The sequence below is a fragment of the Scardinius erythrophthalmus genome (genome assembly GCF_964197995.2).
Source record: "Scardinius erythrophthalmus genome assembly, chromosome: 12".
NCBI classification, from domain to species: domain Eukaryota; kingdom Metazoa; phylum Chordata; class Actinopteri; order Cypriniformes; family Leuciscidae; genus Scardinius; species Scardinius erythrophthalmus.
The window spans coordinates 7,993,072-8,019,699 of record NC_138232.1 but is presented as its reverse complement, the minus strand read 5'-3'; the positions used below and the strand labels follow the sequence as shown (position 1 = coordinate 8,019,699).

The window sequence follows — 26,628 nt, the reverse complement described above, 5'->3', positions numbered from 1 at the left end:
CTACTTTTTACATGCACTCCTTGAAATATGTATTTAGTATTTTCTTAAAATTTTTCAGTGCATGAGGAACGTTGTACCAAAGTCTGTTACAATGATTGTTCCTCTTTATTTATTGTGTATGATTGTTTGTGTGTGTGTGTGTGTGTGTGTGTGTGTGCCTGATCTTTGCTTGACCTTAAAACAGCTTCTCACTTTAATCTCAGGGTTGTTCCCACTGGATACTTTGAACAGTGCCTCTAATACCAGAAGCACATCTTAATAACTGGTTAACTGTAACCTGTCTTATCAACTGTAATGTTGCTGTAGAGTTTGCACTCCAGTGCCTTACTGTGTAATTTAACTGTGGTATGCGAATGAACAATAGTCTGCTTTCCTATGCTCATAATGGTATTTACTATTGGCAGTGTTTGACTTTACCTGTATGTTAAGGTTATAGTGTTGAAAAAGCAATATTATGTGGGGCCCAGAGCTCCATAACTGTGTTTCTCAGTTCTTGATTTGGAAGTATTTTTGATGATTGAATTCTATATCTTTAGATTTTCATGTTTTCACCTGAGACTCAGATGTTTCCGCACTAATGAATATGGTTTGTTTAACTGAGCAGGAATAAAATTCTATACATTAATATTCCACGTGTTTTTGATGAGTATGCAATGCATTAACTGTCTTGTCCACAAGAGAGCAGTACACAATTGTAAAATCAGTGTGCATGCAATGACACTTCTCATCTGCAGCCATTTAACCAGCAGCCATATCACCCTGTAGCCCAAGACTGGTTGCCCACTGAAGCTAAGCAGGGTTGAGCCTGGTCAGTACCTGGATGGGAGACGACCTGAGAAAACCAGGTTGCTGCTGCTGTTAGTGAGGCCAGTAGGGGGCTCTCACCCTGTGGTCTTTGTGGGTCCTAACACCCCAGTGTAGTGACGGGGACACTATAGCCCAGTGGTTTTCAAACTTTTTCAAGAGCGACCCTTTTTTTTTTTTTTAAATTGACGCGACCCATAGGCCTATATAGGCCCATTCTTAAGCCTTTTGTTAACAACCGCTTTTGATGATGCACGTGCAGTGGCTTATCCGTGACGCGATCGCAACGCAAAGTTGATTCTGCACTCTTTTGATCTATAGTTAAAGCTACAGGGATACTAATTAACCGGGTAACCATTAACCATTGTAAGAATTTTAACCAATTAATATAGCCTACTATCGTTTGCTGTATGCTTAATATTCCACAACAAATCCTTTAAATTTAATTATATTCAGAACAGAACAAGAATGAAAAAAATATATATAAACAAGCCAAAGCGAAATAATTTAAAGCGAAAGTGAAAGTAAGCCGCGTTGGGCTCATGTAGCCTAACTCTCTCATTCGAATACATTTTTTTTTCCATATTCGCGATTTATTTGGATGCTAAACTATTATTTAATATAGGCTTCTAAGAAAAAATGAAAATGATTATCCCCCCAAATTTTAAATATTTATTAGGCTTCAAAAAATATAAAAACTTTAATTTAAGTGAACTTAAAACAAACCTTACATAAACCCATTATAAATGTCATTACCTGCCTTTCCTGTCTAACAGGTATGCAATATACAGAAATTGAATAAGGTTATCAAAACATTCTGCACTGCATAAATTATAAACTAAATATAGATAAATCCTTATTAAAGCTACAAACATTCTTTAGTCAAGAGCAGTTAGTAATTTTCTCAGAGAATTAGCTGCTGCCACTTTAGGACCAGCCACAGCTGACGATCTCACGCATCCCATTCTCTCACTACTCTTTACTTTAATTTAAGATTTAATTTAACTTGTTTAAGACTGTTCTTGTGAGGATACTCGACAAAACGGACATTTTGGCATGTGTGTTGTTCGTTCTAGCGCGAAAGAGAACTTGATACTGGCGCGCGTCTATCTGTGGGTTTGTGTTTGTGTTTGTGTGTGTCAGGATCACTGACAGCGCGTTCTCTTTTGTCTTGTCGCGCATGAAAAAGCATTTACATGAATAAGAGCGGGATAATATAACGATAGCTTAGTCACCTGTTGTTGTTTCTGGCGTTTCATCGCCTGTGCCGCAACCGCGATACCACGGAGGAGCAGGACCGAGCCTATGTCGATGCGCGCGCGTCCGCGTCCGGGAACATCGTGTGCACACTATATAAACAAATAGCAAACGGGATTTTGGATTTTGAAAAGTGGGGAGGACATGTCCCCATAAGAAGTTACGCTCGTGGGCTTCTTTGTACTTCACTCACGTTCCAATATCGATCCCTCTTCAGAAAATCACCCTCTTCAGATGCGCAAAAATGTGCTTTGTAACATCACAGTGGAGCGGTGCTTACGCTGAATGGCACGAATTGTAGGCTATATTGACTATTTAAACAGAGCCGTGTAATTTTTATGTGAGGTTGACCATTTTATTTTGATAATGAACCGGCTGCGATGTCAAGATTGCAGTGCTGGAATATGTTGTGTGCGTGTGAGGCGCCACCGGCACGATGGAATCATAGAAATACTCCGTTATTTTGTTCAGGACATCATTTGAAACTGAAGTATTTATTTATATTTGTGTACACTCGCAATAAAACACAACATTGTGCTTTTGTAAAATAAAGAAAACAAACAAACTGCCGTCTCGGTTTCCTTTCCGTCAACTTTGTTTGTGAGGCAGCGCGCCTTCCAGAAATGAACCAAACTCAGCAGTATGCTGTCAGTTTTTTCTTTCGTTTTATTAATCTATTAATTGTTTAAATAGCCATGTTGCGTGTGTTTCTTTTACATAGGCTTATAGACTATGATTTTATGAAAACAAATTTAGTTTTTTAATTTAATTATATTTTCCTTAAATCATCCTGGCGACCCATTTTTTAAGTCTCGCGACCCACCCGAGGGTCGCGACCCAGGGTTTGAAAACCACTGCTATAGCCTACTGTCAAAGAGCACCGTCCTTCGCATGAGACGTTAAACCGAGGTCCTGACTCTCTGGTCATTAAAAATCCCAGGATGTCTTTCGAAAGAGTAGGGGTGTAACTCCAGCATCCTGGCCAAATTTGCCCCATGGCCTCCTAATCCTCCCCATATTGACTGATTGGCTTTATCTGTCTCCTCTCCACCAGTGTGGTGTGCGTTACATGGCTGCCGTCGTATCATCCAGGTGGATGCTGAACATTGGTGGTGGTTGAGGAGATTCCCCCTTCCATGTAAAGCGATATGAGTGCCGAGAAAGGCGAAATATAAATGTAACGTATTATTATTATTATCTGCCTAGTTGACAGTCGGTTAGTTGAGGAATTATATTGTTTGAATTTAAGTTTGCATAGCCTATGTACCACGCCTTAGGGTAGGCCTACATCCTGTTGAATCAGGTTTCACGGGCAAACAGGAAACAACTCCGACTCCGAGGTATAAGAGAGAGATAAAACCCATTTCTTGTGGTTTGAAATCATTTTAATGTTGCATCAGGCCCTCGAGAAGCTGAGAATATTTTGTGCTTCCAAAAAAATGAGACTTACACGTAAAGAAAACGCATTTCTGATTAATTTGTGTGATCGTTTGTGAGTATAATGATGACATATTAATTGTGATATATTCATTTACAGACTGTGTTTATGTTCTCGTAACAATGCTGATCATCTTAATATGGTGTTTCGCTGTCAAATGGTCCAAACACCAAGAAGCTGCCAAACGATCATGTAATGTACAGTATATGGTGCACAGCTTGGGTCATGCATCACAACTTGTTAAACCATTTCAATATAATTACTGTTATATTTTAATATGTCTAAAATAATGGCCTTTTTATTTCAGATGAAGTTAATGGTTTTGTGACAGACTGTGATAATCCAGGTAAGATTAATTTGTAGGTTTTTGTGGATGGAAGTTGCATGGGTGATTGCAGTACTGTATTTTTTTCATGCAACTGGTTTATTTCTCTGTGCAGGTCTGTTTAAGGCTCATTTAAATTGCTGTCCACTTAAACACTGCCCTGCCAACTACTTCCCATTCCACCTTTACAGCGGTGTAGCCGATGTGGTGGCTGCAAAAATCTGCCTTAACAATACAATGTAAGAATCGTTACATCATAGCTTACTCATGAGAGACTAATACAGCGCTAAAGGGATAGTTCATAGTTCACCTCATGTTGTTCCAAACCTGCACCTGAGTTTCTTTCTTCTGTTGGACACAAAAGAAGATATTTTTAAGAATGTTGGTAACCAGACATTCTTCAAGTATCTTCTTTCATATGACTAAAAGTATAACAGTATATAGTAGATATATTTTAAATAATGTCCATGCTGTTTGTCCATTTATTTGTTTGAAAGCTTACAGTGGTACAGCTTTCATTTATTAAAATATTTTTGGTGAATACGTTAATTCAGTTGCTTAGTTCATTATGAAAACAGGTCAATTTAATCAGTTAAAAGGTATAAAATGGTTTAAATTGAAAAAGCAAGATTCAGATAGTTACAAATGTATGAGATTATAACAAGTTGGTTTTATTGATTATAAAGTATATAAAACTAGTTGAGTATGTAAAGCACAAGTACTATTATAGAAATTTCATTACTTTATTAATACATGACTGACAAATATGTATCACATTAAGTGAAAGTGAGTAAATGACAACATTTTTCATTTTTGTAATGATTATAGATGCTAAAATAGCACAAATGTTATTTTCTACAGCATCATGGGTGGCATGAAGAATAATGCAGGACAAGGGCTGAACATTGTGATAGCAAATGGTTTGTTTACTACAAATAATTATGCAGGATTTAATTTTTTTCTTGTTTATTTCAAAACATTTGAATTTTGACATGGAATAAGTTTCATATTTTAAATGCGTTACTATATTTTATATGTATTTTATACATGTTTATAGACAACTCATAATAATTATGGACAAAATTCAATATTGAATAATTGGCTCTTTTTTTTCTTAGGTGGAACCGGTGAGGTTTTAAGAAATGATTTCTTTAATGTGAAATCTAAAGGTAGGTCTCTTAATGGATTTGTGCATGCAAGAAATTGACTTGAACAAATTAAGCTATCTTGACATACGGAAACACTTCTTGTATCCTTCAAGATCCAGAGGAATTACTTGCCCATCTAAAAAACCTAAAGCCAGGAAATATAGTGCTTGTGGCCTCACACATCGACCCTACACCACAGTAAAAATCTGACAGCCTTCAGACACCATCGACATGATTAACTAGAGTTTTGAGTTGAATAATTCATACATGTCTGACTTCCACTGCCACCATCTCTCTTCTAGACTGACTGATGAGATTAGAGAGATATTCACTGCACTGGGCAGCACCATGGTCTCATCCCTGAAGCCCAGGGATAGCTGGGTATTCGCCGGCACCTATGGAATAAAGGAAGCTAGACCTTTTGAAAAGGTTTGGAACGTCTTGTTCTTTTTTCTTCCTTTTTAATTGCTTTCACAAACTAAGCAATGAGCTATTTTCAGTGTTAATTTCAGTCATGACAACTCTCGGGATAATGTCAGGAAAACACTATTAATGTAAATGGAATATACATAGGTTTTTTAGCCTTGGCGGACTAGATCTGCTATGGTTGCTGCTGCTGCAGAGAAAATATGGCTTGCTTCTGTTAAATAAAATAAAATAAATGGAAACATGCTGCTGCAGCTAGAGAGAGGGAGACCCCTCCATAGCAGATCTAGGCAGGTGGTGCTGGGGAGGTGGAGGGCTAGAATAGGAAGAGTTAGTCCATTTGTTTGTTTGGATGTGTTGTGGTTTTAAAGGGAAATAGTAATTAGGGTGAACACAATCCCAAAATTGGGAGCTTTGTCCCGCATCCTGCAAGAGATAATTAGTGTCCCACATTTCGTCATGTTGTAGATAGACAGGGAAATAACCAACCAACGCATTCATAGAGAGGGATTTTTCTGCTGATGACAACTGCGTGGATGAAGCAAAGGAACCATGTGGACCTCATCAAAAGTCATTAAATATACTGTAGCTACACCAGCCAGGACAACAAAAACATACAAGTGCAAGATGCACTAAATCTGGGAAAAACTCATTTATTGTTTGCATAGTCTAATAAAGGAAAATAAACTAGTTGCTACTTAAAATGTGACTTTTACCTATACTAGCATGTTATTCAGTTCATTATATTTAGTAGACTGAATATGTCCAGTAGAGTAAATTACATTGTATCATTCTGACCTGGGCAAACTGAGTGCCAGTCACAGAGCCGGTCACAATTAACAAAGCTTACTGATGATTTAAAACGTTATTCCAACGTGATGGCAAATAGGCTTCCCAACTAATGTAAATCAATATTTACATAATATAGTAAATTTATCCCTCACTCACGTGTCCCGCATTGTCTCGAAAAATCACATACTGTCCTGCAATAGAGCAATAAGCAGGTGGTCACCCTATAGGAATGAATGCGTGAAACTGATTGGCTTTGGAAGTTACAATGAAACAACAAATCAGAATGTGAATAGAGATTCATGGCTGAACTATTGATTTCTATAGAATTAACGTTATTTTAGTATTATGCAATATACTATATTATACCATTATATATATGCAGAGAGGGAGTTTAAGTTGTGGTCGTTTTTTTTTATATTTTTATTTATTTTTATTTTATTCATTTTTGTACTTCAACTTCAACCTATTTTAATTAGTTTCCAAGGCAGCATTTCTATTTTTGTATTTAACATTTCATTTAAATTCATTACATTTGTTTTCATTGACATTTATCTAATATTTTTATTTTATTTCAGCTTTGTTTCCATAATTTTTTTTAATAATATCCACTGCAAAACATTTAAATAGGTTGTTTTCTCTGTTACATTCAGTTGATTCAAAATGATGTGGAGAGGAACGCGTATGGAGACTGGCCTGAGATGGGGGAGGTCATTGGCTGCTTACCCAGAATAACTGAGACTGAATGAGTCTGACACATTAGCCAACCTTAGATCACCACACTTCTGGGACATTTGAAAATGGGACATTAACAACTCTTTTTGCCATCTTCCCTCCCTAAGCAAATAAAACTGAAGGAATAGTTTACTCTCATGATTTTCCAATTCCATATAACTTCCTTCCATAAAACACACAAGGAGAACTTTTGCATATGTTCACATTGCTCCTTTCCAAAGAGCAACATTCTGTCATGATGATCATATTATAAAGCAAATAAAAATTGTGAAAGATAATAACAGAGCTGATTCTTTTTCTCACACTGAATGCCTTCACATTGGTTCTTTTATATCAAGGTAACACTGTTGCTGTTGATATTAACAATGAGTGGAAGACGGGAAAGTGACATCAGTTTTAACACAATCTCTCTTTTTCTCTCCCCCTCCCTCTGCTGGATTGTAGTACCAGTTAGGGCACTGTATGCAGTCTGGGTTTGCTAAAGTGTGCTTGTGTTTGCGTGTGCGTGTGTGTGTGAGGGGTTTGCTTGGAGGGATGTAATTTCCCTCCTGCTTCTCCTCTTGCTCTGCATGAAGATAGCAGGTGGAATCCCAAAGAAGTTATTTCTGGAACAGTCCTGAGGCAGTGAGTGCTCTGCACCTTTGGAATCATGGGAGTGACCCATGGAAAGAAAGTAAGGATATTTTATTCCATTTTGAAGAACCGGTCTATTGCTATGTTATGAGTGTAAGAACGATAAAGAACTCTGATTGTAAATGGACAATAGACAACGTTTTAGGCTTAAATTTGTGAAATTTTATTAGTTGAGAGTTTGTTTTTTCTGTTCATCAAATTTTTTCTGTAATCTAAAATACATATATATACTTAAAGGCGCACATTAAATACACTAAACTGTATGATTTTTGAGTTCATTAGTTTCAGTTCTTAAGAATATGTGTGAAATCAAGGTGCGCAGAGTTGTTTTATTATTATTTATATAGTTTTATAGTTATAGTTTTATTCATGTTTTGAATTAGCTTTTATTTTCAGTTTAATTTTTAGTGATTCTATTTATTAGTTTTTTTAATATTACAATTTATTTTTATTTCAGTTTAACTTTTAGTTCAGGAATGATTTTATTTTAGTTATAATTTTTTTTAGATTTATGTCAGTGAATTAAAACGGCTTTTAGTAAGCCGTAATTGCAGCTAAACCTGCATTCTTCTCGGCTCGAGACATCTTAATCTGCACAGCTTACATGTGACTTTTCAGTGTAAAAAAGGCATATATTTGGTTGCAGTAACTTTAACAATAACTGATGTACTTTCCTTTGGTTATTTAGTCCAAGGACTCCTCGTGACTTTCCTGACACAATCACATTCTAGACAGCAGATTATGAAGGGGAAAATGGAGAGTTTGTTTGGCAGGCCCAGTAATGAGGTGGCTAAATGCCAGCTGGTCCCAAAACCATTTTAGCCCAATATGATCAACCCAGCGTGGTGTTAACACACACACACACACACACACACACACACACACACACACACACACACACACACACACACACACACACAATGCCTCCCTTGTGTTAGTGCAAGTTTCTCTCAATACACAGGGCTATTGTCCTCTTCATCAACAGCTTTAGTGATTATTTTCGATCGTTTGGATGGATAGATAAGGATGAGACAGTGCAATATCCACTTATTAACATAGTAATAGTGATAGCATGTTTTTTGGAAACTGCTTATGATGGTAATACCATGGTATATGAATATGTTAATCGCACAGTCATATGGTATACACTCACCTAAAGGATTATTAGGAACACCATACTAATACTGTGTTTGACCCCCTTTCGCCTTCAGAACTGCCTTAATTCTACGTGGCATTGATTCAACAAGGTGCTGACAGCATTCTTTAGAAATGTTGGCCCATATTGATAGGATAGCATCTTGCAGTTGATGGAGATTTGTGGGATGCACATCCAGGGCACGAAGCTCCCGTTCCACCACATCCCAAAGATGCTCTATTGGGTTGAGATCTGGTGACTGTGGGGGCCATTTTAGTACAGTGAACTCATTGTCATGTTCAAGAAACCAATTTGAAATGATTCGAGCTTTGCCTCTTTTTCCTATTTGTAGTGGAGATGAGTGGTACCCGGTGGGGTCTTCTGCTGTTGTAGCCCATCCGCCTCAAGGTTGTGCGTGTTGTGGCTTCACAAATGCTTTGCTGCATACCTCGGTTGTAACGAGTGGTTATTTCAGTCAAAGTTGCTCTTCTATCAGCTTGAATCAGTCGGCCCATTCTCCTCTGACCTCTAGCATCAACAAGGCATTTTCACCCACAGGACTGCCGCATACTGGATGTTTTTCCCTTTTCACACCATTCTTTGTAAACCCTAGAAATGGTTGTGCGTGAAAATCCCAGTAACTGAGCAGATTGTGAAATACTCAGACCGGCCCGTCTGGCACCAACAACCATGCCACGCTCAAAATTGCTTAAATCACCTTTCTTTCCCATTCTGACATTCAGTTTGGAGTTCAGGAGATTGTCTTGACCAGGACCACACCCCTAAATGCATTGAAGCAACTGCCATGTGATTGGTTGATTAGATAATTGCATTAATGAGAAATTGAACAGGTGTTCCTAATAATCCTTTAGGTGAGTATATATGGTATAATGATCACTATACAGCCCATCACTGTGAAAAGCAGAAGGAAACTGCAAAAGAAATGAAAGATTTGTGTTCTGTAATTTGTGTTGTGGTTAAATATAATGACTAACTATAATATCCATATCCTCCCACAGGCAGATCATAATCATCAAAGTCATAATTCTGCCTGTGCTCAACCACTTATTGGACCTGGTGAATCAGGTTTTCTGTTTTTTATATTATTTGTTGCAATTACATGGACTAATGCACTGTAAAAAAAGATGTGATCAATAAGTCAACATGTTTTTTCTTTAACTCATGAAAACAATTTAAACAAGTTTAACTTTTAAGTTTTATGTAAAAAAAAAAAAAACATGAGTTGAAATGACTTGTACAGCCAATTTGATAAAAATTTAAGGCAGCAACTGAATAAAGTTGAATTATGTGGATTTTCATTAATATTGCTCATTCTTTCTTAAACAATACATTAATCTTTAGTGAATTTGATGTTACAGTCGTGAGAGGAATCCTATTATTTTTCGATGCAAATTAGCTCGCGATTTTCACCTGGTGGATGATATTGGCCATTTTGTAATAGAAGGCTCTCTTTTGCTTCTCTCCCTCCATTAGATTTAGTCTCTGATCTGGGATCAGTGATAGATCCTGATCAGACGTGGGCCAGAGAAGAGGATTTAGACCAGAGCAAGTTGCTCCCAGAGCAAACGGACAGCGGTTACTATGAGGAGCTCATCAGGCCCAAAAAGCTCCACAATCCCATCAAAGCGTCCAAGTGCCATCAGGAGCTCCAGCGAGAGCTGATTATTACACACAAAAGGTGCAAACTGACCCAGATTTTGAGCAGAAAGCATGTTCACATTTTGAGGCATGAACAAAAGCTTAGTTTCAGCCTTAAATTATCACCTGACCCAATTTCTAATCTCACTTCAAACATGTGCCCGCAGCTGAGTTTATGTCTCCTTTGTATGTACATGTTCTGTCCAATAGATAGCAGTAAAGTCAAAGTTGTGCTTGCAGTTAAAGTCACCATGAAATCAAAATTGACAATTTATTTTTATTTCATGGAATATTGCAGTTTTATAAAAGATTTTTCCACGCACATCTTTTTTTTTTATTATTAATGTGCCCTCATAATCTTAAAATAAAAGAGAAAATAACCTCCTCTCCCTCTTGCAGTGACATATCTTCACTGATGATGTGTTTACTGGCGCAAGGGCGGGGCAACCTGTCACTCACATGACATCACAGCAGTAACAAACCACAACTGTCCAATCAGTTTGCGATGGACAAAATCAAGTCCCGTCCTACATTTTTTCCAAGTTCACTCAGAAATACTTCAGAAAAGAAAGACTTTCTCAACTTCCATTTAATGCTGACTTTAATGTAGTTTGTGTAGAGGCTCTTTGGCGTGGATACTTATGTAGTCCTAATGCATTTTCTGAAAAATGATCGCTACATTTGGTGTGTAGGCTATTTGAAGTGAAAACAACTGATATCAAAACCGACACTATTTAATTCCTTAAAACACACTCCTTATAGCAACGGTTCATCAGTACATGTCATTACGAAAAAATTAATCCTTTTTATCTTCACATCCATCAAGATGCCATAACTGGCTTTACCTCTGAAAAGGTTTTCCTTTTGAATGACGTCACTAAGGCAGCGTGGACTATGTTAACCAATAGCTAATCAGTTGAGGGGTGTTCAATCCATATTAGAATTACCATAATTACGAGATTCCACCTTGTAAACAGCGTTTATGTGGTTCACATCCTCATAGAATTATCTTCTGAGAGCTCCAACTTTTACCACATGACCACTGTAGATCATTTTTCCCTTGATAGTGTTGCCATAGAAACACACAATTCCGAGTCTAAGGATTTGAATGACTCGAGTTGAACGCCATGGGTTGTCATCACATAATTAAGGCAATTACGACATGGCACAAATGCAGTATATATTATTATTAGGCTATTGTATTTGTTTTTGCACCTTTATAAATTGAGACAGTCTTTTGTTCCCTATTGTGACGTATATCCGGAGTTAAACGGTTCGACTATCTTGAACGAGAAAAAATGTTGGGCGAAAGAACACGTCAATAAGAGAATAAAAGAGATGTCACTGCAAGAGGGAGGGGAAGTTACTTTGATTAAAGATTTACAGGGCACATAAAAAAAAAAAAGTTATGTGCATGGATAAATCAATACCGTAATATTCCGTAATTTTGATTTCATGGTGACTTTAAGGATGAACTTGATCTTCAGCCTCCACATCCTTATCATTCCCTTTTCCAGCCAATTACAATGAATAAACTATATATATATATATATATATATATATATATATATATATATATATATATATATATATATATATATATATATATATATATATATATGTATATATATATATATGTATGTATATATAAACACTATAAGTAACAATACTGTAATATGAGATTTAGTAACACTTATCCTATCTATCAGAGGAGCAGTGATGGAGGAGAAGCCAGAGTTACAGAGAGTTCTTGAACAGAGGAATAGAGCTCAAGCTCTGAAACAAGAGAGAAAACAGGAAGAAGGAAAATCACCCCTGGAGCAGGAGTTACTGAAGAGGCAGATGAGGTTAGAGAAGGTAAAACCTGAAATAACACCCCTCAAACGAAATTGAAATGAGTATTCATATACGGTATTAATACTGTATAAATGAAATGCTAGGAAGCTATTCAAATGACTCAGAATATGCCCTGATTTTGTCCAGAAAATATTGATCTTTGTGGTTAACGTGATTTCCCCAAGTAGAACATTTCAATCAACCAATCAGATTTGAGGGATAGTTTTTTAGTTAATATCAAGTTTAGGCTTACAACAAGGGTTGGGAGCTTCTACACCATTCCAATTCACCTATCATTTTCCTCTGATTTTATGGATATATTTTGGGTAGGGAAAAGGGTTAGGACTATGTTTTTGGACAGGAATGTTGATCCAGGAACATGCCTTACTTGGCAAAATCACAGCGACCGATCTTTGGTCCAAAAGTTGTATTATGGATCATAATGCATAACTTGCTCCTGTATACAGTAGTGTCCCAAAGTTATGTCTGGAGGGGATATTTGTGTTTAAAGACCCTACAAGTTCAATTAAAGCATCAAAATATGAGGAAAATATATTTTTTAAAAATGATGTAAAAACAAAACACTAAACTCAGTTAAGGTATTTATCTAACAAAATTATTTGACAAAAAAAGTACAGCTACATGTTTTATTTTACTATGCAAAAAAATGCATAGAAAAACAAAAAAGCTCACAGCAAAAAGTATACACCGACTACAACATCATCAGTTATTAATATTTCATTGGTTCTCTCTTTTGTATTTGCATGTGTTCATAATTTCTTTGTAAGACAGCCCAGCCAAAAATTATGTCCACACAATTTGGCATGTTTCATTGTGTTATCACCAATAAAAAAAAAAAAAAATCACCCAAAAAATGAAAATTCTGTCATTAATTACTCATCCTCATGTCGTTCCAAAGCCGCAAGATCTTCATTTGTGTTCCGAAAATGAACAAAAGTCTTACGGGTTTGGAACGACATGAGGGTGAGTAATTAATGACAGAATTTTCATTTTGGATGAACTAACCCTTTACAAATATTTGAATAAAGGATGTAGATTTTCCTAGGCTGGACATCACTTTGGCTATTGCTGTATACCAACACCTCATATAGAGATTATTTCATTCTTTTAAGCTTGAGAGAGAGGCCGGTGAGCAGAGGGAAAGGTCAAAGGGCGCACCTGAGTTCATTAGGGTCAAGGAGAGTCTGAAGAGGACAGCAATCGCAAGTGCTGGGGAGAAAGAGCTGTAATCACACATCTACAACATCATAGATCTACACGAGTGTTGATGCACCTCCAGCTGATGATTTGACAGTTCTTCATTGTTTAGAAAGCTTGGGTTTGGATTTTGAATGAAATCAAAGAATGTGAAAGAACAATTTTGAGGACAAGAAAGTTGGAAATGTTGGCTAATGATATGTCAGTGTTACAAAATGTAGGTACTTATAATGGTCTCATAAGATTTCATGTATTGCACCTTAATTGCTGAGTAGCGACTGTCATTTGCACACACAAGAACAAAATAACTCCAACTGGAACTGTATCTAGTGTTTGTGTATAGAAATTTTTCTGTCTGCCATATTTATAGATGATACACTTTTATGCTTTTTAATTGAGTTCCTAACAAATCTTGGGTCATGTAATCCTACCTACACAATGCAATGTGTATGTGAACAGACAGCAGTCATGTCCACTTTTTCCACATTTATCTTTTGTTGTTTAAATATGTTTTAAATAATTTGGTATGTTCAAATGCACATACTAGTTATGCGGTATGTATACGGTGGTGCACAGTATTCATGTTTTCTATGTGCACGTTATAACATGGATCTCCTACTACGTTTAACAATGTGCAGTATACAACCAGAGCATAGGACACTGTATCCCATAATGCAATGCGTTAGACTTGATTTTCCATTTCTAGCATGACGAATGAACTGCCATTGTCAATTGCAAATTATTAATATCTCTTTTTCTTGACTTACTATTTGATCAGACAGGAAAAGGTTAGATTACACAAAATTAGATTCAATTGCAAGAAAAAAACTATTTTATTATCGTCAGTATCACTGCATAATGCAAATTTCTTTACAATTAAGTCATTGTTGATTTATACTTTCTGTATAAGTGACTTTTTACTGTTTTGAACGTCTCTTATCTAATTTACAGATCAATAATGACGGCCTCTTAAATTGCTTATCTCTCATAATGCAATACTATCATGAAAACTTTTTCGTTTTCTTTCAATTTGCACAGGTATTGTATTACTTTTTGAGACTGATTGTTCGTAGGCCTCACTGATCTGAGCAGTTCCAAAAAGAAACCTGTGCAAAGTGAAAGTGAAAACAATTGATAAAAAGATTGAATCCAACATTTGGCAATAACATACCATAACAAAAGATTTATAAGCAATTTTTTTTTCAGCCAGTCATTTTTGACTGGGAACAAGGAGGGGGAAAAGTAAAAAAAAAAAAAAATCAAAAATATTTTGGAAAGTTGTTATACCCTGTGTGAGTAAAGTCAGTAAGTTTTAGTCCAATGCTATCACATTAAATCTAGGGAAGGAAATAGAGAGGCTAGCAATAGCAAGCTAGCTTTGAAAGCATAAGATCCCAACCTTCCTATCAGAGCTCATTACAAAAATAGCCACGCCTCCTTAATGAACGCACGTCATGAGAGATGGCGTTAAATTACCTCCAAACCACATAGCCTAGCATTACAATAATGATTAACGTAAACAACTTAAAGAGTTCTAACTGACCACCTGACTGCTGCAGATTCATTTTGGCGTTGATAGTGTTGTTCACAAACTCATAAATCTGAGTCTAAGGACGCGAACAGGTCCGGGTAAGTTAACCATCTTGCTATCTGGTTGCCATCTTGTAATTATGGTTATGGCATGTCGTGAACGCAGCATTTGCTCTTCGTTTTGGTTCAGGAGGAACTGTAAAAGATGGCTGCTGTTTGTTTGCGGCGCTCGGTGACTGACTGTCCTCAAGTCTGCATGGAGCAGGGGGTGCGTGGAGATATGCAAATACATACTCTGATAGGCAGGTAGGACATCGTATCATTGCATTCGGACCGAACATTTTTTGGTCCTGAGACTTCCCATATTTAGACCACTTCTATTATTGATTGCTGTCAGGATGTGAAGAGAGTTTCAACCAGTAGGCACAAAAAGTGTTCATGAAAAACACTGCCTACCCTAGATTTAACTAGCATTTTCAGGAAAAAGATAATCCTCTCTTGGTTTAAACGACCGGAACATAACATGAGGGTTTACTTAAGAGCTTTTCCACTCATATGATGCTGACATCATAGAGCACATGATGTTGATCTCTCATGATGTAGCCTATGTTTTGGCTAACAACACAACATAGTTTTTTTGTAAATATGTTTTGTACATTTTCTTAGTCTTTAAATAAAGAGATTTTGACATGTATTACAGTTTGAGTGTATTTTCTGAAAGTACCAACCACAGTCTGCCTTTGCATAGCACTTTGATGTGAACTTTATTTGCATTGTACACAAAGATTTTACTGAACACACACAATGCATAGACAAGGAGTGTTTATTCATAACGTGCTACTACCTGTATATCTTTAAGGGTACAAATCATTGGCTCTTCGTAACTCCATCGATAACACATGATGCATTGCATCCATACATTTGTAGCTTTTACAAAAAAGATATACAATATATGTATACATCTTCTTCCTGTATAATACACATACTGTATTTGTGTCTACTCTACACTTCCTGAACTTTCATGTGAAAATAGAAAAGGAAAAAAACTGATCAAGGGAGGAATTATCTACTAAAAACCCAGGGTGTAGCTTCTTTAGTACTTTTCAAAGCCAAAGTAATTCATAGATGACTTCTAAATGATATTTAATCAGCCCTTCTGAGGCAGTTTGCATAATTACCATAATTACTATAACTGATTGCTGAACTGCTCATTAGACTGATGCATTTTTATACTTATTAAATCACTTATAGCACTAGGGTTTTAAGCAGTTCTGTTCACAGGTTTAAGAGGAAAATGTCTCTAATATCAGGGATTAGCTAAATAAATACCTTGTTTGGTCACACTTTACATTAGGTGTCTTTAATTACTATGTACCTACATAAAAAAATAAGTACAATGTACTTATGGTGTTCATATTGTATTGCAATACCCTTCAGCTGCTATTGAGGTGGGATACGGGTATGGTTAGGGACAGGTTTGGTGGTATGGGTAGGTTTAATTAGATAGAAATGACAGAAATTAATTATAGCTATAATTACATGCAGGCATTTTTTTAAAAATATAAATACAATGTGAAAACATGTATGTGCACAATAAGTGCATTGTATCAAATCATTCATTTAAATGTTAATACACAGTAGTTAAAGACACTTAAAGTGGGACTCATTGATTTTTCTATTATTATTTTTATTATTGTTGGCTTCAAGTAAGTAATGTGCTCTAATTGGCACGCATGCTGTATACTGATGAACAATGTGATAAATGTTCTTGCATTGTTCTTTTAGTTTCAATCCAGTTTGAAAGTAAGGCCAGTATTGAGTTCTTAATATAATGTTAAATCAACATTTTTGTTTTTAAACATAACATGTATATATTTTACAAAGAAGAAAACAGATTAAGTCAAGTGTCGATATCTTGTTCCCTCCGATTTCAAAATGAAATGACCGCAATAGTCTGTCTCATTTTTCATTTAGCATAGTGGAAAAGATATGAATATGTATATTTTATGTTTTGATCATCGCTCTTGTAAACATTTTTACGAGGTCATGCAAACATTAGACGTCTTCTGCACACGAGAACAGTGCAGATTATGGCCAGCGACCCAAACAAAAGATCAGCTCACACAACATGCACTGGAAAAACTGATAACCATTGACGGATAAATCATTTTGGTTGCAAACTTAATCAGTGTCACGACAATGAGTAATCAACATCTGTTCCGAAACCTTCCAAGGCAGCATCGTAATTTAAATATAATCTCATAAATCACTGATTCAAAGCAACAAATAGAGTCTCTCATGTGAAGCACATACAAAACTCAACTCACAATTGATTAAAGTTTGATGCCAGCATGTTGCTAAGCTAACTTTAAAAAAGCATAAATTCCTGTTCACACCAAGAACAATAACTATATAGATAACTATATCAGCTGCAGTTTTTCGCTTTAAATGCTCTTAAAGCAGGATGGATTCTGATTGGCTATTTTTATCATTCATCAGCTGGACAAAATCATTCTGAAAGTGATTCTAACGATATTGTTTCTCTCTGTGCCGTTATCGTCATAGTTGTGGTGTGGACAGCTGCTATTCTTTTATATTTAGAACTATTTTTAAAACCATCGCTAGTTATCGTCCTTGGTGTGAACAGGGCTTAAATCTAGATAGCTTTTCCAAATATTGGGTTAAATAGTAAGTACCCTCTAACAAAAATATAAGAACGTTTTGCAAATGTTCCCATTAAGTTATGAAAACTTTATTTTGAATGTTCTCAATGTTTTTTCTTGGTTATATTAACGTTAGAGAAAACATTCAGGGAATATTTTCTCTATTTTATTATTTTGCAAGTATTATGAGAACGTTACTTTTGAATGTTCTTTGAACCATCTGAAAAAATGAGTAAGTAGTAACTTTTATTAAACAGACCAACATCTAACTAAAATGTTTCCATGAATGACATATTAAATAACATTTTTGTGCTAATGTTTTGATAATGTTATTAAAGACCAGATAACTTCAAATGAACATTCTATTAACGTTCCTGGAAGAATTCATCACAACTTTAAAAGTTATCTTGCCAGAATGCCCTATTGGCCTGTTAGATGGGGTTTTTTATTGATACTTTTTGGTATTTAATAAAATATATTTACTGAACTTGTTGCACTGCATTATGAGATTGCCTTCTCCACAAAGATTCTTGTCCAAAATAAGGTGTCTTAAAAGGCAGCATAATTTTGAACCAGGAGTTTATCCAATGCATCCTCATTAGGTTTTAAAATGGAGCTACAGACTACTTTAGCCCCTTAAAGTCTAAAACTGGAAATTAAATCTTATTTGAAAACGTTGATTATCCAGGTTTGATACTGCATTTAATCTGGGTGTAAAAAAAGCTTTACTGTGGCTGTGACTGTGGCTCAAATCTCTTAACCCCATCACGATTAACCACTGTTCTGTCCACATGCTTCATATGAAGGTTTATACCCACAACAAGATCATGTGATATCCGTTTGAGCTTGGAAATACTCCTAGTCTGACTCCAATATGCAGTTTTTTACCACCAATTTGCACTCCAGAGCCAGTCTGAACCAGATCACAAAATCAACGACATGGACATCTACCCAACAGACTTTATAAAACAAATCCACAATGGATTAAGCCATGAAAGTTTAAAAGCTTGTTTCCACCACTGAATAAAAAATAATTTTGCGACTTTTTGTCTCGCAAATCTGCGAGATATAAAGCCTGAACTGCAAGAAAAAAAGTTAGAATTGTGAGCTGACTTTTTTTCTCCGAATTGGACTTTATAACTCGCAATTTATATTTTCGCAATTACGACTATTGTGATATGAAAAATGTCAAACTTGCAATTGTGAGAGAAAGAGTCAGAATTGTGAGATAAAACGTCGCAATTACCATTATGTATATTTTTTCTCTGGCGGAAACAAGCTTCCATATGAAAATGTATTAATGATGACTTTATCTTGACTTCAATGACTTTATCTTGTTTCCTCGTGAATTTATCGCCTGAGCAAGTGGGGCTTATTAAGACATTAATAATTAAGACATTGTATAACTAGTGGCTTTCCAAGAAAGTCCAAATTGCTACAGGGTACAGACCTGAAAGTTTTCTTTAAAAAAATAAAATAAAATAAAATATTTAAACCTTACATAAAATATACAACTTAAACACATTTTTGTCTTTGGTTGGGGTACAGAAATATTAATCAGACAAAATTAAATAATGGTTAAAATAGAATTACATATATCTGTCAATGAAATACCCAAGTCTGAATGTCTGGAACAATCACGCTCTCCTCATGTCATGTCCTACCAGCAGCACTAGTGCACGTTACCAGGAAAGCTCTGTGTTCCGGGTCAGACTGGAGCCGTAGACGTGCATGTGTGGGTTCCTCTGGGTTCCTCCGGGTTCTGCTGGGCTCAGAATTCTGCTTCAGATCCTGCTGGTCGGTCGGCAGCAGTAAGCACAGCTTCTAAGACTATCCCGATCGGCACTGCCTCGACGCCCGTCTGTACTGGGGGAATCTAAACATAAAAGTTATATGAAAATGAATAGCAGTAGGATCTTATAGTATATAAAATAGCGTTTAGCCCAGTGTTGTTATTGTAAACTATTAAAACTATTAACCCTCTGGTGCTGCTTGCTTTATTTTTATTTGAACTATTTGAACTACTTTAAAGGGATGGTTCGGAGTAAAACCAGAAGCCTTTTTTCCCTTGGTCGAACATTATTAAAGTCAGAGCTTATTTAGAGATATCAGCCGAATGGCTTAGTGCAGGCGCTAATGGATCCTATGATGTATCTCGTAAATTACCCCACTAATAATGCCCGGAATGGTACCATACTCCTACAGTAGGTCAAATAGGTTCTGTACTCATAAAACGAGGCAATGGAAAGTTTGTAAGCACATCAGGAGTTTATTTAAATAACACTTGCCTGATGGCTAATGCTACTGCTAACCCGCATGTCGAGGTCACTTCCGTGATTTGGGAAAAGAACGTAAAAGTCCTCGCAGAAAGCGATGCATAAGGATTTAGTGTAACGACGCCCAGTTCCAGGAATGCACTAATATTTTGTTGGTAGTACCAGTTTGCAACAATTATTAGTTAACACTAAGTTGTCAACACTTAAAAAAAAAAAAAAAAAAAAAAAAAGTTGGACATACTGGCATTCTGTCAGGACTTTTAGGTGCTTTTCCCTAATCAGTGAAGTGACCTCGACGACCGGGTTAGCGGTAGCATTAGCCATCAGGCAAGTGTTATGTATATAAACTCCTGATGTACTTACAAACTTTCCAATGCCTCGTTTTTTGAGTACAGAACCTATTTGTACTACTGTAGAAGTTTGGTACCATTCTGGGCATTATTATTGGGGTAATTTACGGGATACAGCCTAGGTTCCATTAGCGCCTGCACTAAGCCATTCGGCTGATATCTCTAAATAAGCTCTGACTTTAATAATGTTTGACCAAGGGAAAAAAGGCTTCTGGGGGGGTGTTTGGCTCGAGGTCATGGTGCAAAAGACCCTAGGTTAATTTTACTCCGAACCATCCCATTAACTATATTTTACTTCAATAATTGTATTTAATATTTTGTATTTTTAGGGGATTTTATGGTACTAAATTATATTTATATACCTGTTAACCACTTTTTGAGCATAGACCTGAAAATGGAATTTCCAAATGAAACTGTAGTAAATCTTGAATGCTTTGGAGTAAATACTTTTCTTTTTAAAGAAGAATATTATTTCTTTTTATTGCTGATCACGGCAGATGTGAAAAAAGTGGGGGGAAAAATGAAACATGAAAAAAAGTTATAGAAGTTTAAGTTTATTATTATAAAAAATGCCTAAAAATACAATCAGACAAAAAGCCTGCGTGCTCGAAACGTAAAATGTGTGTGAGTCCACTATTCAATTTTTTGCATTATTTACATTTAACAAACTCTCTGGTGCTGTTTGGTCATTTAGATTTTTTTGATTTTTTTAACTTCATCGGAATGGTACGAAACTTGCTAAAGGTTTTGCCACTTGCTATGTAAACACACACACACACACACACACAAATAAATCTTGGAAATTATTAGAAAAGGTTAAATGGTCTTAAAAAAAAATAGCCACGCTTGTACGAATGCCCTATGTATGAATGGGAACTAGTGGAAACGTTTGCTACTGCACCCAAACAAAATCCTACCGAAAGCCAATTTTTTGAGATATCAACCTCAAATTTGGAACACAACTTCTTTAGATTCATGGCTTTGATTTTCCCACAGTCTTAAAGTAAAAAAAAAAACTGAAAAAAGCACACCAAAGCTCATAACTTTTAACTGGCTGATGGAAAAGTATTTCTAAAAATGCATTCTAAAAATCTAAATAATTAATTCCCACAGTGCCTCATTTAAACGTCTTGCGGCAGATTTAAGACCGTGTATTAAAATGTAATGCCTAGCAGAAAAAATACAAATATTTAAGACTTTTTAATGCCCTGCGGGAACCCTATACTAAAATTGGGACACATTAATTCTTGCATACTGTTTAGGATGGATTGTATGCGACTTTCATTCGAGAATGATCTCAAACTTACTGCTCTCCTCTTCCTCCTCCTCCTCCTCCTCCTCCTCCTGGTCGAGCTCTTTAGCGGGGAGGAGCAGGTGTCTGTGGTAGGGGCTGGTGCTGGTGATTTGGCTTGGCCCCTCTAGGGTGGTGCTCAGCTGCAGTCTCCGCATGTGTCGAACCACTGCCGTCGCGTTGAATGCTTGCTACAAAGACAACAACAAACAATAACGGGCCTCTAAAATATGTTTACAAATTAGATTAATGAGGACAAAACTTCACTAAACATGATTTGTAGCAGCCTATGAAATGTATCATGTCACATGTAATCAGTGTTTCAATCACAAAAAGACATTAACTAACATTGCTTGTAAGCAATGTCACGTTACATTAAATTTACCTCAGGAAAACCATTCAAAGCCCATAGCTCGGTAGTTAGCTAGAAAAATTAACTCTAGTGAGGAGCATTTTGCTAAATATATTCAGTATATTACATAAAATTATATTTTTACTTAAACAGTTCTTGAATATTATACCTGTTTGAATAAATCCATCCAGTGTAATTATTATATCATTATTATTATAAAAACTGACTTATGTGCAATTTAAATGTTTGTATACAAATTAAACCTGAAATATTATAGTAATGTACCAACTGATATGGCTCCCTGTATAATATACAGTATTAGTTGTTTTTAGAGATTAGTAGAATTTTTTTTCCCTTTAGAAAAACTGACAAGTACTGTACTTGATAATAATACGGAATTTAATTGAATCGAATCACAAGCATGTGAATCGAAATCGAACCAAATCGTGAAATTTAGTCAATGCCCAGGCCTAATAGTTATTCTTTCTCCTAAAATACCCTATGTGTATAGCAAGTTCTTCCAGCCTATTTCAAAGAACATCACCAGGATATGTTGGGATGGAATTGCAAATTGTGAAGAATTTAAAAGAATGATGCTGTGGGATTCTCACCTTCCATTTACTCTTGGCAAAGTTCTTCTTGATCTGAGCGCTGACAGACTCATGAATGTTCCTATCAAGAGCCGTGTCTCCGGAAATCCTTCAAAAGTAGAAATGGAGGATGGATTACTAAAGCAATTTTTGTGAAAAGATATACTGATAGTCAAAACACGCAGAACACTTATTTTTAGGTAATCCTACCATGGGTGCTGTAAAGCCTGATCACATGTGTATCTCTGAGATGAATCTTTCTCCATCAAGTGACCGATGAAATCCTTGGCTGGGATGGAATATGATCAACAATATGTTGTCAAACAACATTCAAGCATCAAGAAAATAGAAATGGCCAGAATAGAGCTCAACAACAGTTTCAAGAAAGTGTTCGTCACTGTCTGCACTCCTATTGGTAGATTCTGCATCACGTCGCATTGCATGAAAACAAACTCGGCTCAACGCCGTTGCATCACTAATGGTATTTTTACCTCTGAAAACCTTCTGTTGAGCTCTATAGGTGCAGGATCTAAGCTTTTCTTTCACATCAAAGCATCTCAAGATAATGATACTGGATTATGATTACAATTACATGGAACTACCTGAGTCAGAGATGTCGTCCCAGTACGGAGAGTCAAACTCGTACTCTGCTCTGAGAATCTGCTCGAACAGCTTGGCATCGTTTTCATCGTAAAATGGAGGGTAGCCACATAAGCTGCAAAAGACAATGCTTTGTAAGATCAGCTGACTGTAATTTATCCCTCTTATGATTTGGCTATAAATAAATAAATATAAAATATTGATTTAGATTGAAATATGAATTTATGTTGATTCATTACACATATCTAACCACAAAATGGTATGAATGATACATAAATAAATGAGGGCTCACAATCAATACTAATAATTAAATAAATTAAATGAAATAAATATATTTGTAAATTTAAAAAATTGACCATAAATAAACAAATAAATGAATATGTTGATTCATTACAAATATCTGTCTTTAAAATGGAATAAACGAGCACTGACAATAAATACAAATAATTAAAATGAATTCAATAAATTAAATAAATATGTTCGTAATTTAAGAATTTACCATAAATTCATTAATTCCTATAAAATTAGCAATAAACAAACAAGTAAATCAATCAATCAAACAATGAATAAATGACTGACCATACATACAAATGTATTAAATAAATTCAATAATTAAAATTCAATGAATAATTATAAAATTGACAATAAATAAATAAATAAACAAACACTCAAATAAACACATGCACAAACATCAAGAAATGCTTACAGAATATAAGAAATCACTCCTATGGACCAACAGTCTACAGCTTTACTGTATGGTTTTTGTGCCAAGACCTCTGGAGCTGAATGAAAAAAAAAGAGAGAGAGAGAGAGAGAGAGAGTGTGTGTGTGTGTGTGAGAGAGAGAGAGAGAGAGAGAGAGAGAGAGAGAGAGAGAGAGAGAGAGAGTGTGTGTGTGAGAGAGAGAGAGAGAGAGAGAGAGAGAGTGTGTGTGTGTGAGAGAGAGAGAGAGAGTGAGTGAGAGAGTGTGTGTGTGTGAGAGAGAGAGAGAGAGAGAGAGAGAGTGAGAGAGTGTGTGTGTGATAGAGAGAGAGAGTGTGTGTGAGAGAGAGAGAGAGAGAGTGAGAGAGTGTGTGTGTGAGAGAGAGAGAGAGAGTGAGAGAGTGTGTGTGTGAGAGAGAGAGAGTGAGAGTGTGTGTGTGAGAGAGAGAGAGTGTGTGTGAGAGAGAGAGAGAGAGAGAGAGTGAGAGAGTGTGTGTGAGAGAGAGAGAGAGAGTGTGTGTGTGAGAAGAGAGAGAGAGAGAGAGAGAGAGAGAGAGAGAGAGAGAGAGAGAGAGAGAGAGAGAGAGAGAGAGAGATTTCAATGTTCGTTTTATTCCGTTTAGTTCACTTTCCTTTAAAGCGCTGTACAGAATGAGGGCAGCATCAAAGAGGCTGTTTAAAAATGTAAACACTAGACATTGTGCAGCATTTCAAATGACTGAGAGCCTCTAAAAACAGACACATTACCTTACTAAAGACAGTAAGAGAATATAGCCCTCTTTCATACCTACGTATCCAGGTGTCCCACAGGCAGTTGACATCACACTTCCTGAGTCCTCGATCTTAGACAGGCCAAAGTCACTGATCATAATATTGGAGTCCTCCTCTATACTGTAGTACAACAGATTCTCTGGCTGCACAGAAAGAGAAAGAATTCATCTGAATTAATGCTGAACGTTTCCCTTCATTAAATCAAGTCATATCTTACTACATTTAATGCACAGCCATTTTCATATGCATAACCCTGTGTCCTAATCAGATGTGACAAACGATAAATCATATATATTCCATGTTAAATGTGCAATATAAAGTACCGTGCAAAAGTTTGGGGTCAGTCATTTTTTTTTAAGAAATTAAAACTTTTATTCAGCAAGGATACATTAAATTGATCAAAAGTGACAGTAAAAGCCTTTTATAATATTACAAAAAAATTATATTTCAAATAATGTTATTTTTAACTTTCTATTCATCAAAGAATCCTGAAATTTTTTATTATGATTTCCACAAAAATATTAAGCAGCACAACTGTTTTCAACATTGATAATAGTAAGAAATGTTTCTTGAAAACTAAATAAGCATATTAGAATGATTTTTGAAGGATCATGTGACTCTGAAGACTGGAGTAATGGCTGTATGGCTGCTAATATTTCACAATATCACTGTTTTTACTGTATTTCTTATGAAAAAATGCAGCCATGGTGAGCTATTTACAGCATGCAGTAAGCGATACACTAGTATACCATTCCGAACAAAGCCTATTTCTGTCACATTGCTAAGCATCGCCTACTGTTAAAATCTCATTACTCTGAACTTCTGCTCCACACAGCTGAATATTAAACATTAAATACTTTTTAATTGGCAGTGATTATGTCCCTTTGTGGCAGCATTTGGCTTTCACCGAGGACAGAAAAAACATTGCATGCTGAATAATTTGTCATATTGCGCCTGCTTAGAAAGGCAGAGTGTGATTATAGGGAAAGAATATGTAAGCATTACCTTCAGGTCTCTGTGCACAATGCCCATATCATGCAGATACTTCACTGCATCTAAAATCTGACGGATGAGTTTGCTGGCATCTCTCTCAGTGTAGAAGCCCTTTTCAACAATCCTGTCAAAGAGCTCTCCCCCTGAAACACTGTGAAGACCCACGCAAACAAACTACAATTAGCACCTCCACTATAATGACATAAGCATTCAAGACACTGCAAATTAAACATCAGACAGTATCTTGGTTGGTGTGATCTTGAGTGGTGAGATTTTAAACTCACAGCTGCATGACCAGATACAAATGTGACTGACTTTCGAAGATGTCTTCCAGTGAAACAATATTCTCATGCTTTATTCTGAAAAGAAAGAAGAAAAGACAGCAATGATTAGAACAAGAGTTGTCAAAAAGTACCGAGTTCGGTACCAAGTCGGAACCGAAATTTTAATTTCTGTTGAGCGGAATCGAAAACACCTCTGATTGGCCATTCATCGGGTCATCGGATATGTCTGTGATTGGCTACAATGATCAGCGCTTCAAAAACGAGTTGTAAATATACATCAATGACGCTTAAAAATTACGTTTAAAAGCAAGCGTCTATTAGCGGACTGCTTGTGCTTTTTCCTCGCTCCCGTTTTTTAAAACACTTTCAAACAATTCCGTGTGCTCCCGTGAGTTAATCATTGTAGCCAATCACAGACATATCCGATGAACGCGTGAACACAATGGCCAATCAGAGGTGTTTACGATTCCGCTCCAAGCGTTACAATTTTTGTACCGAATTGGTACCAAAGTCGGTTCTTTTTGACAAGTCTAATTAGAACCGAAAATTGGCATTTAGACTTATCATATTAGCCTGACGGACAGTAAAACGGCTGAAGATCCAAACATTGTTTAATGCTCTAAATATCTTTTTATGCTCTATCATGATGGCTTTCTTGCCATGATGGCTTATTTTTATATCATTTTCTCAGTGTCTTTGATAAAGCAACACCGGCCATACTGTAATCAGACATTTATAATATTCTGCTCCATCTCCATTTGACTTCCACTCTTTTGGTTTCCTGCTTTCCATTTGATTACAGTTTTTCACACCAATGGTGGAAT

The 26,628-nt window shown here is 36.1% G+C and overlaps 3 protein-coding genes across 6 annotated transcripts in view; 2 read left to right on the top strand and 1 right to left on the bottom strand.

Annotated features, from left to right (window-relative positions):
- The first annotated feature begins 3,440 nt into the window (after positions 1 to 3,440).
- On the top strand, positions 3,441 to 7,192 carry LOC308699444 (protein FAM3C). Its single transcript, XM_081380243.1, has 9 exons — positions 3,441 to 3,513; positions 3,599 to 3,691; positions 3,807 to 3,845; positions 3,940 to 4,063; positions 4,686 to 4,744; positions 4,943 to 4,993; positions 5,086 to 5,170; positions 5,275 to 5,401; positions 6,841 to 7,192. Exons 1-9 carry the CDS (start codon positions 3,450 to 3,452, stop codon positions 6,934 to 6,936), a joined length of 738 nt encoding a protein of 245 aa, XP_081236369.1. The 5' UTR covers positions 3,441 to 3,449; the 3' UTR covers positions 6,937 to 7,192.
- LOC308699445 (protein FAM107B) lies at positions 6,879 to 15,626 on the top strand. 3 transcript variants are annotated; one of them, XM_081380244.1, is made up of 5 exons: positions 6,879 to 7,595; positions 9,710 to 9,776; positions 10,185 to 10,389; positions 12,059 to 12,206; positions 13,319 to 15,626. In XM_081380244.1, the coding sequence occupies exons 1-5, from the start codon at positions 7,572 to 7,574 to the stop codon at positions 13,433 to 13,435; spliced, it is 561 nt and encodes a 186-aa protein (XP_081236370.1). In that variant the 5' UTR covers positions 6,879 to 7,571; the 3' UTR covers positions 13,436 to 15,626. The 3 variants fall into 3 exon arrangements, with proteins under 3 accessions (XP_081236370.1, XP_081236372.1, XP_081236371.1); XM_081380246.1 differs by having other exon boundaries at positions 7,365 to 7,595; positions 9,710 to 9,767; XM_081380245.1 differs by lacking the exon at positions 6,879 to 7,595 and having other exon boundaries at positions 9,153 to 9,767.
- Positions 15,627 to 19,380: 3,754 nt separating this feature from the next.
- camk1a (calcium/calmodulin-dependent protein kinase Ia) overlaps positions 19,381 to 26,628 on the bottom strand; it is a gene marked incomplete at both ends in the record, with an annotated part of 23,923 nt that continues 16,675 nt past the window's right edge. Inside the window, 9 exons of one of the 2 annotated variants that reach the window (XM_081380020.1) lie at positions 19,381 to 19,472; positions 21,530 to 21,704; positions 22,477 to 22,564; positions 22,666 to 22,744; positions 23,058 to 23,170; positions 23,762 to 23,837; positions 24,544 to 24,670; positions 25,533 to 25,671; positions 25,805 to 25,879. In XM_081380020.1, the coding sequence (XP_081236146.1) occupies positions 19,381 to 19,472; positions 21,530 to 21,704; positions 22,477 to 22,564; positions 22,666 to 22,744; positions 23,058 to 23,170; positions 23,762 to 23,837; positions 24,544 to 24,670; positions 25,533 to 25,671; positions 25,805 to 25,879 (964 nt within the window). Of the gene's footprint in view, positions 19,473 to 21,525; positions 21,705 to 22,476; positions 22,565 to 22,665; positions 22,745 to 23,057; positions 23,171 to 23,761; positions 23,838 to 24,543; positions 24,671 to 25,532; positions 25,672 to 25,804; positions 25,880 to 26,628 lie in introns of both variants that reach the window. The other variant, XM_081380019.1, reaches the window with a different exon arrangement.

Excerpts from the sequence above, each read along its gene's own strand:
- LOC308699445 (XM_081380244.1), top strand. The coding sequence starts at position 7,572 with ATGGGAGTGACCCATGGAAAGAAA. Across the intron at positions 9,777-10,184 it reads TATTGGACCTGGTGAATCAG|ATTTAGTCTCTGATCTGGGA; the intron begins GTTTTCTGTTTT and ends TCCCTCCATTAG. Across the intron at positions 10,390-12,058 it reads CTGATTATTACACACAAAAG|AGGAGCAGTGATGGAGGAGA; the intron begins GTGCAAACTGAC and ends CCTATCTATCAG.
- LOC308699444 (XM_081380243.1), top strand. The coding sequence starts at position 3,450 with ATGTTGCATCAGGCCCTCGAGAAGCTGAGAATATTTTGTGCTTCCAAA. Across the intron at positions 3,692-3,806 it reads AGAAGCTGCCAAACGATCAT|ATGAAGTTAATGGTTTTGTG; the intron begins GTAATGTACAGT and ends TTTTTATTTCAG. Across the intron at positions 5,402-6,840 it reads AAGCTAGACCTTTTGAAAAG|TTGATTCAAAATGATGTGGA; the intron begins GTTTGGAACGTC and ends TGTTACATTCAG.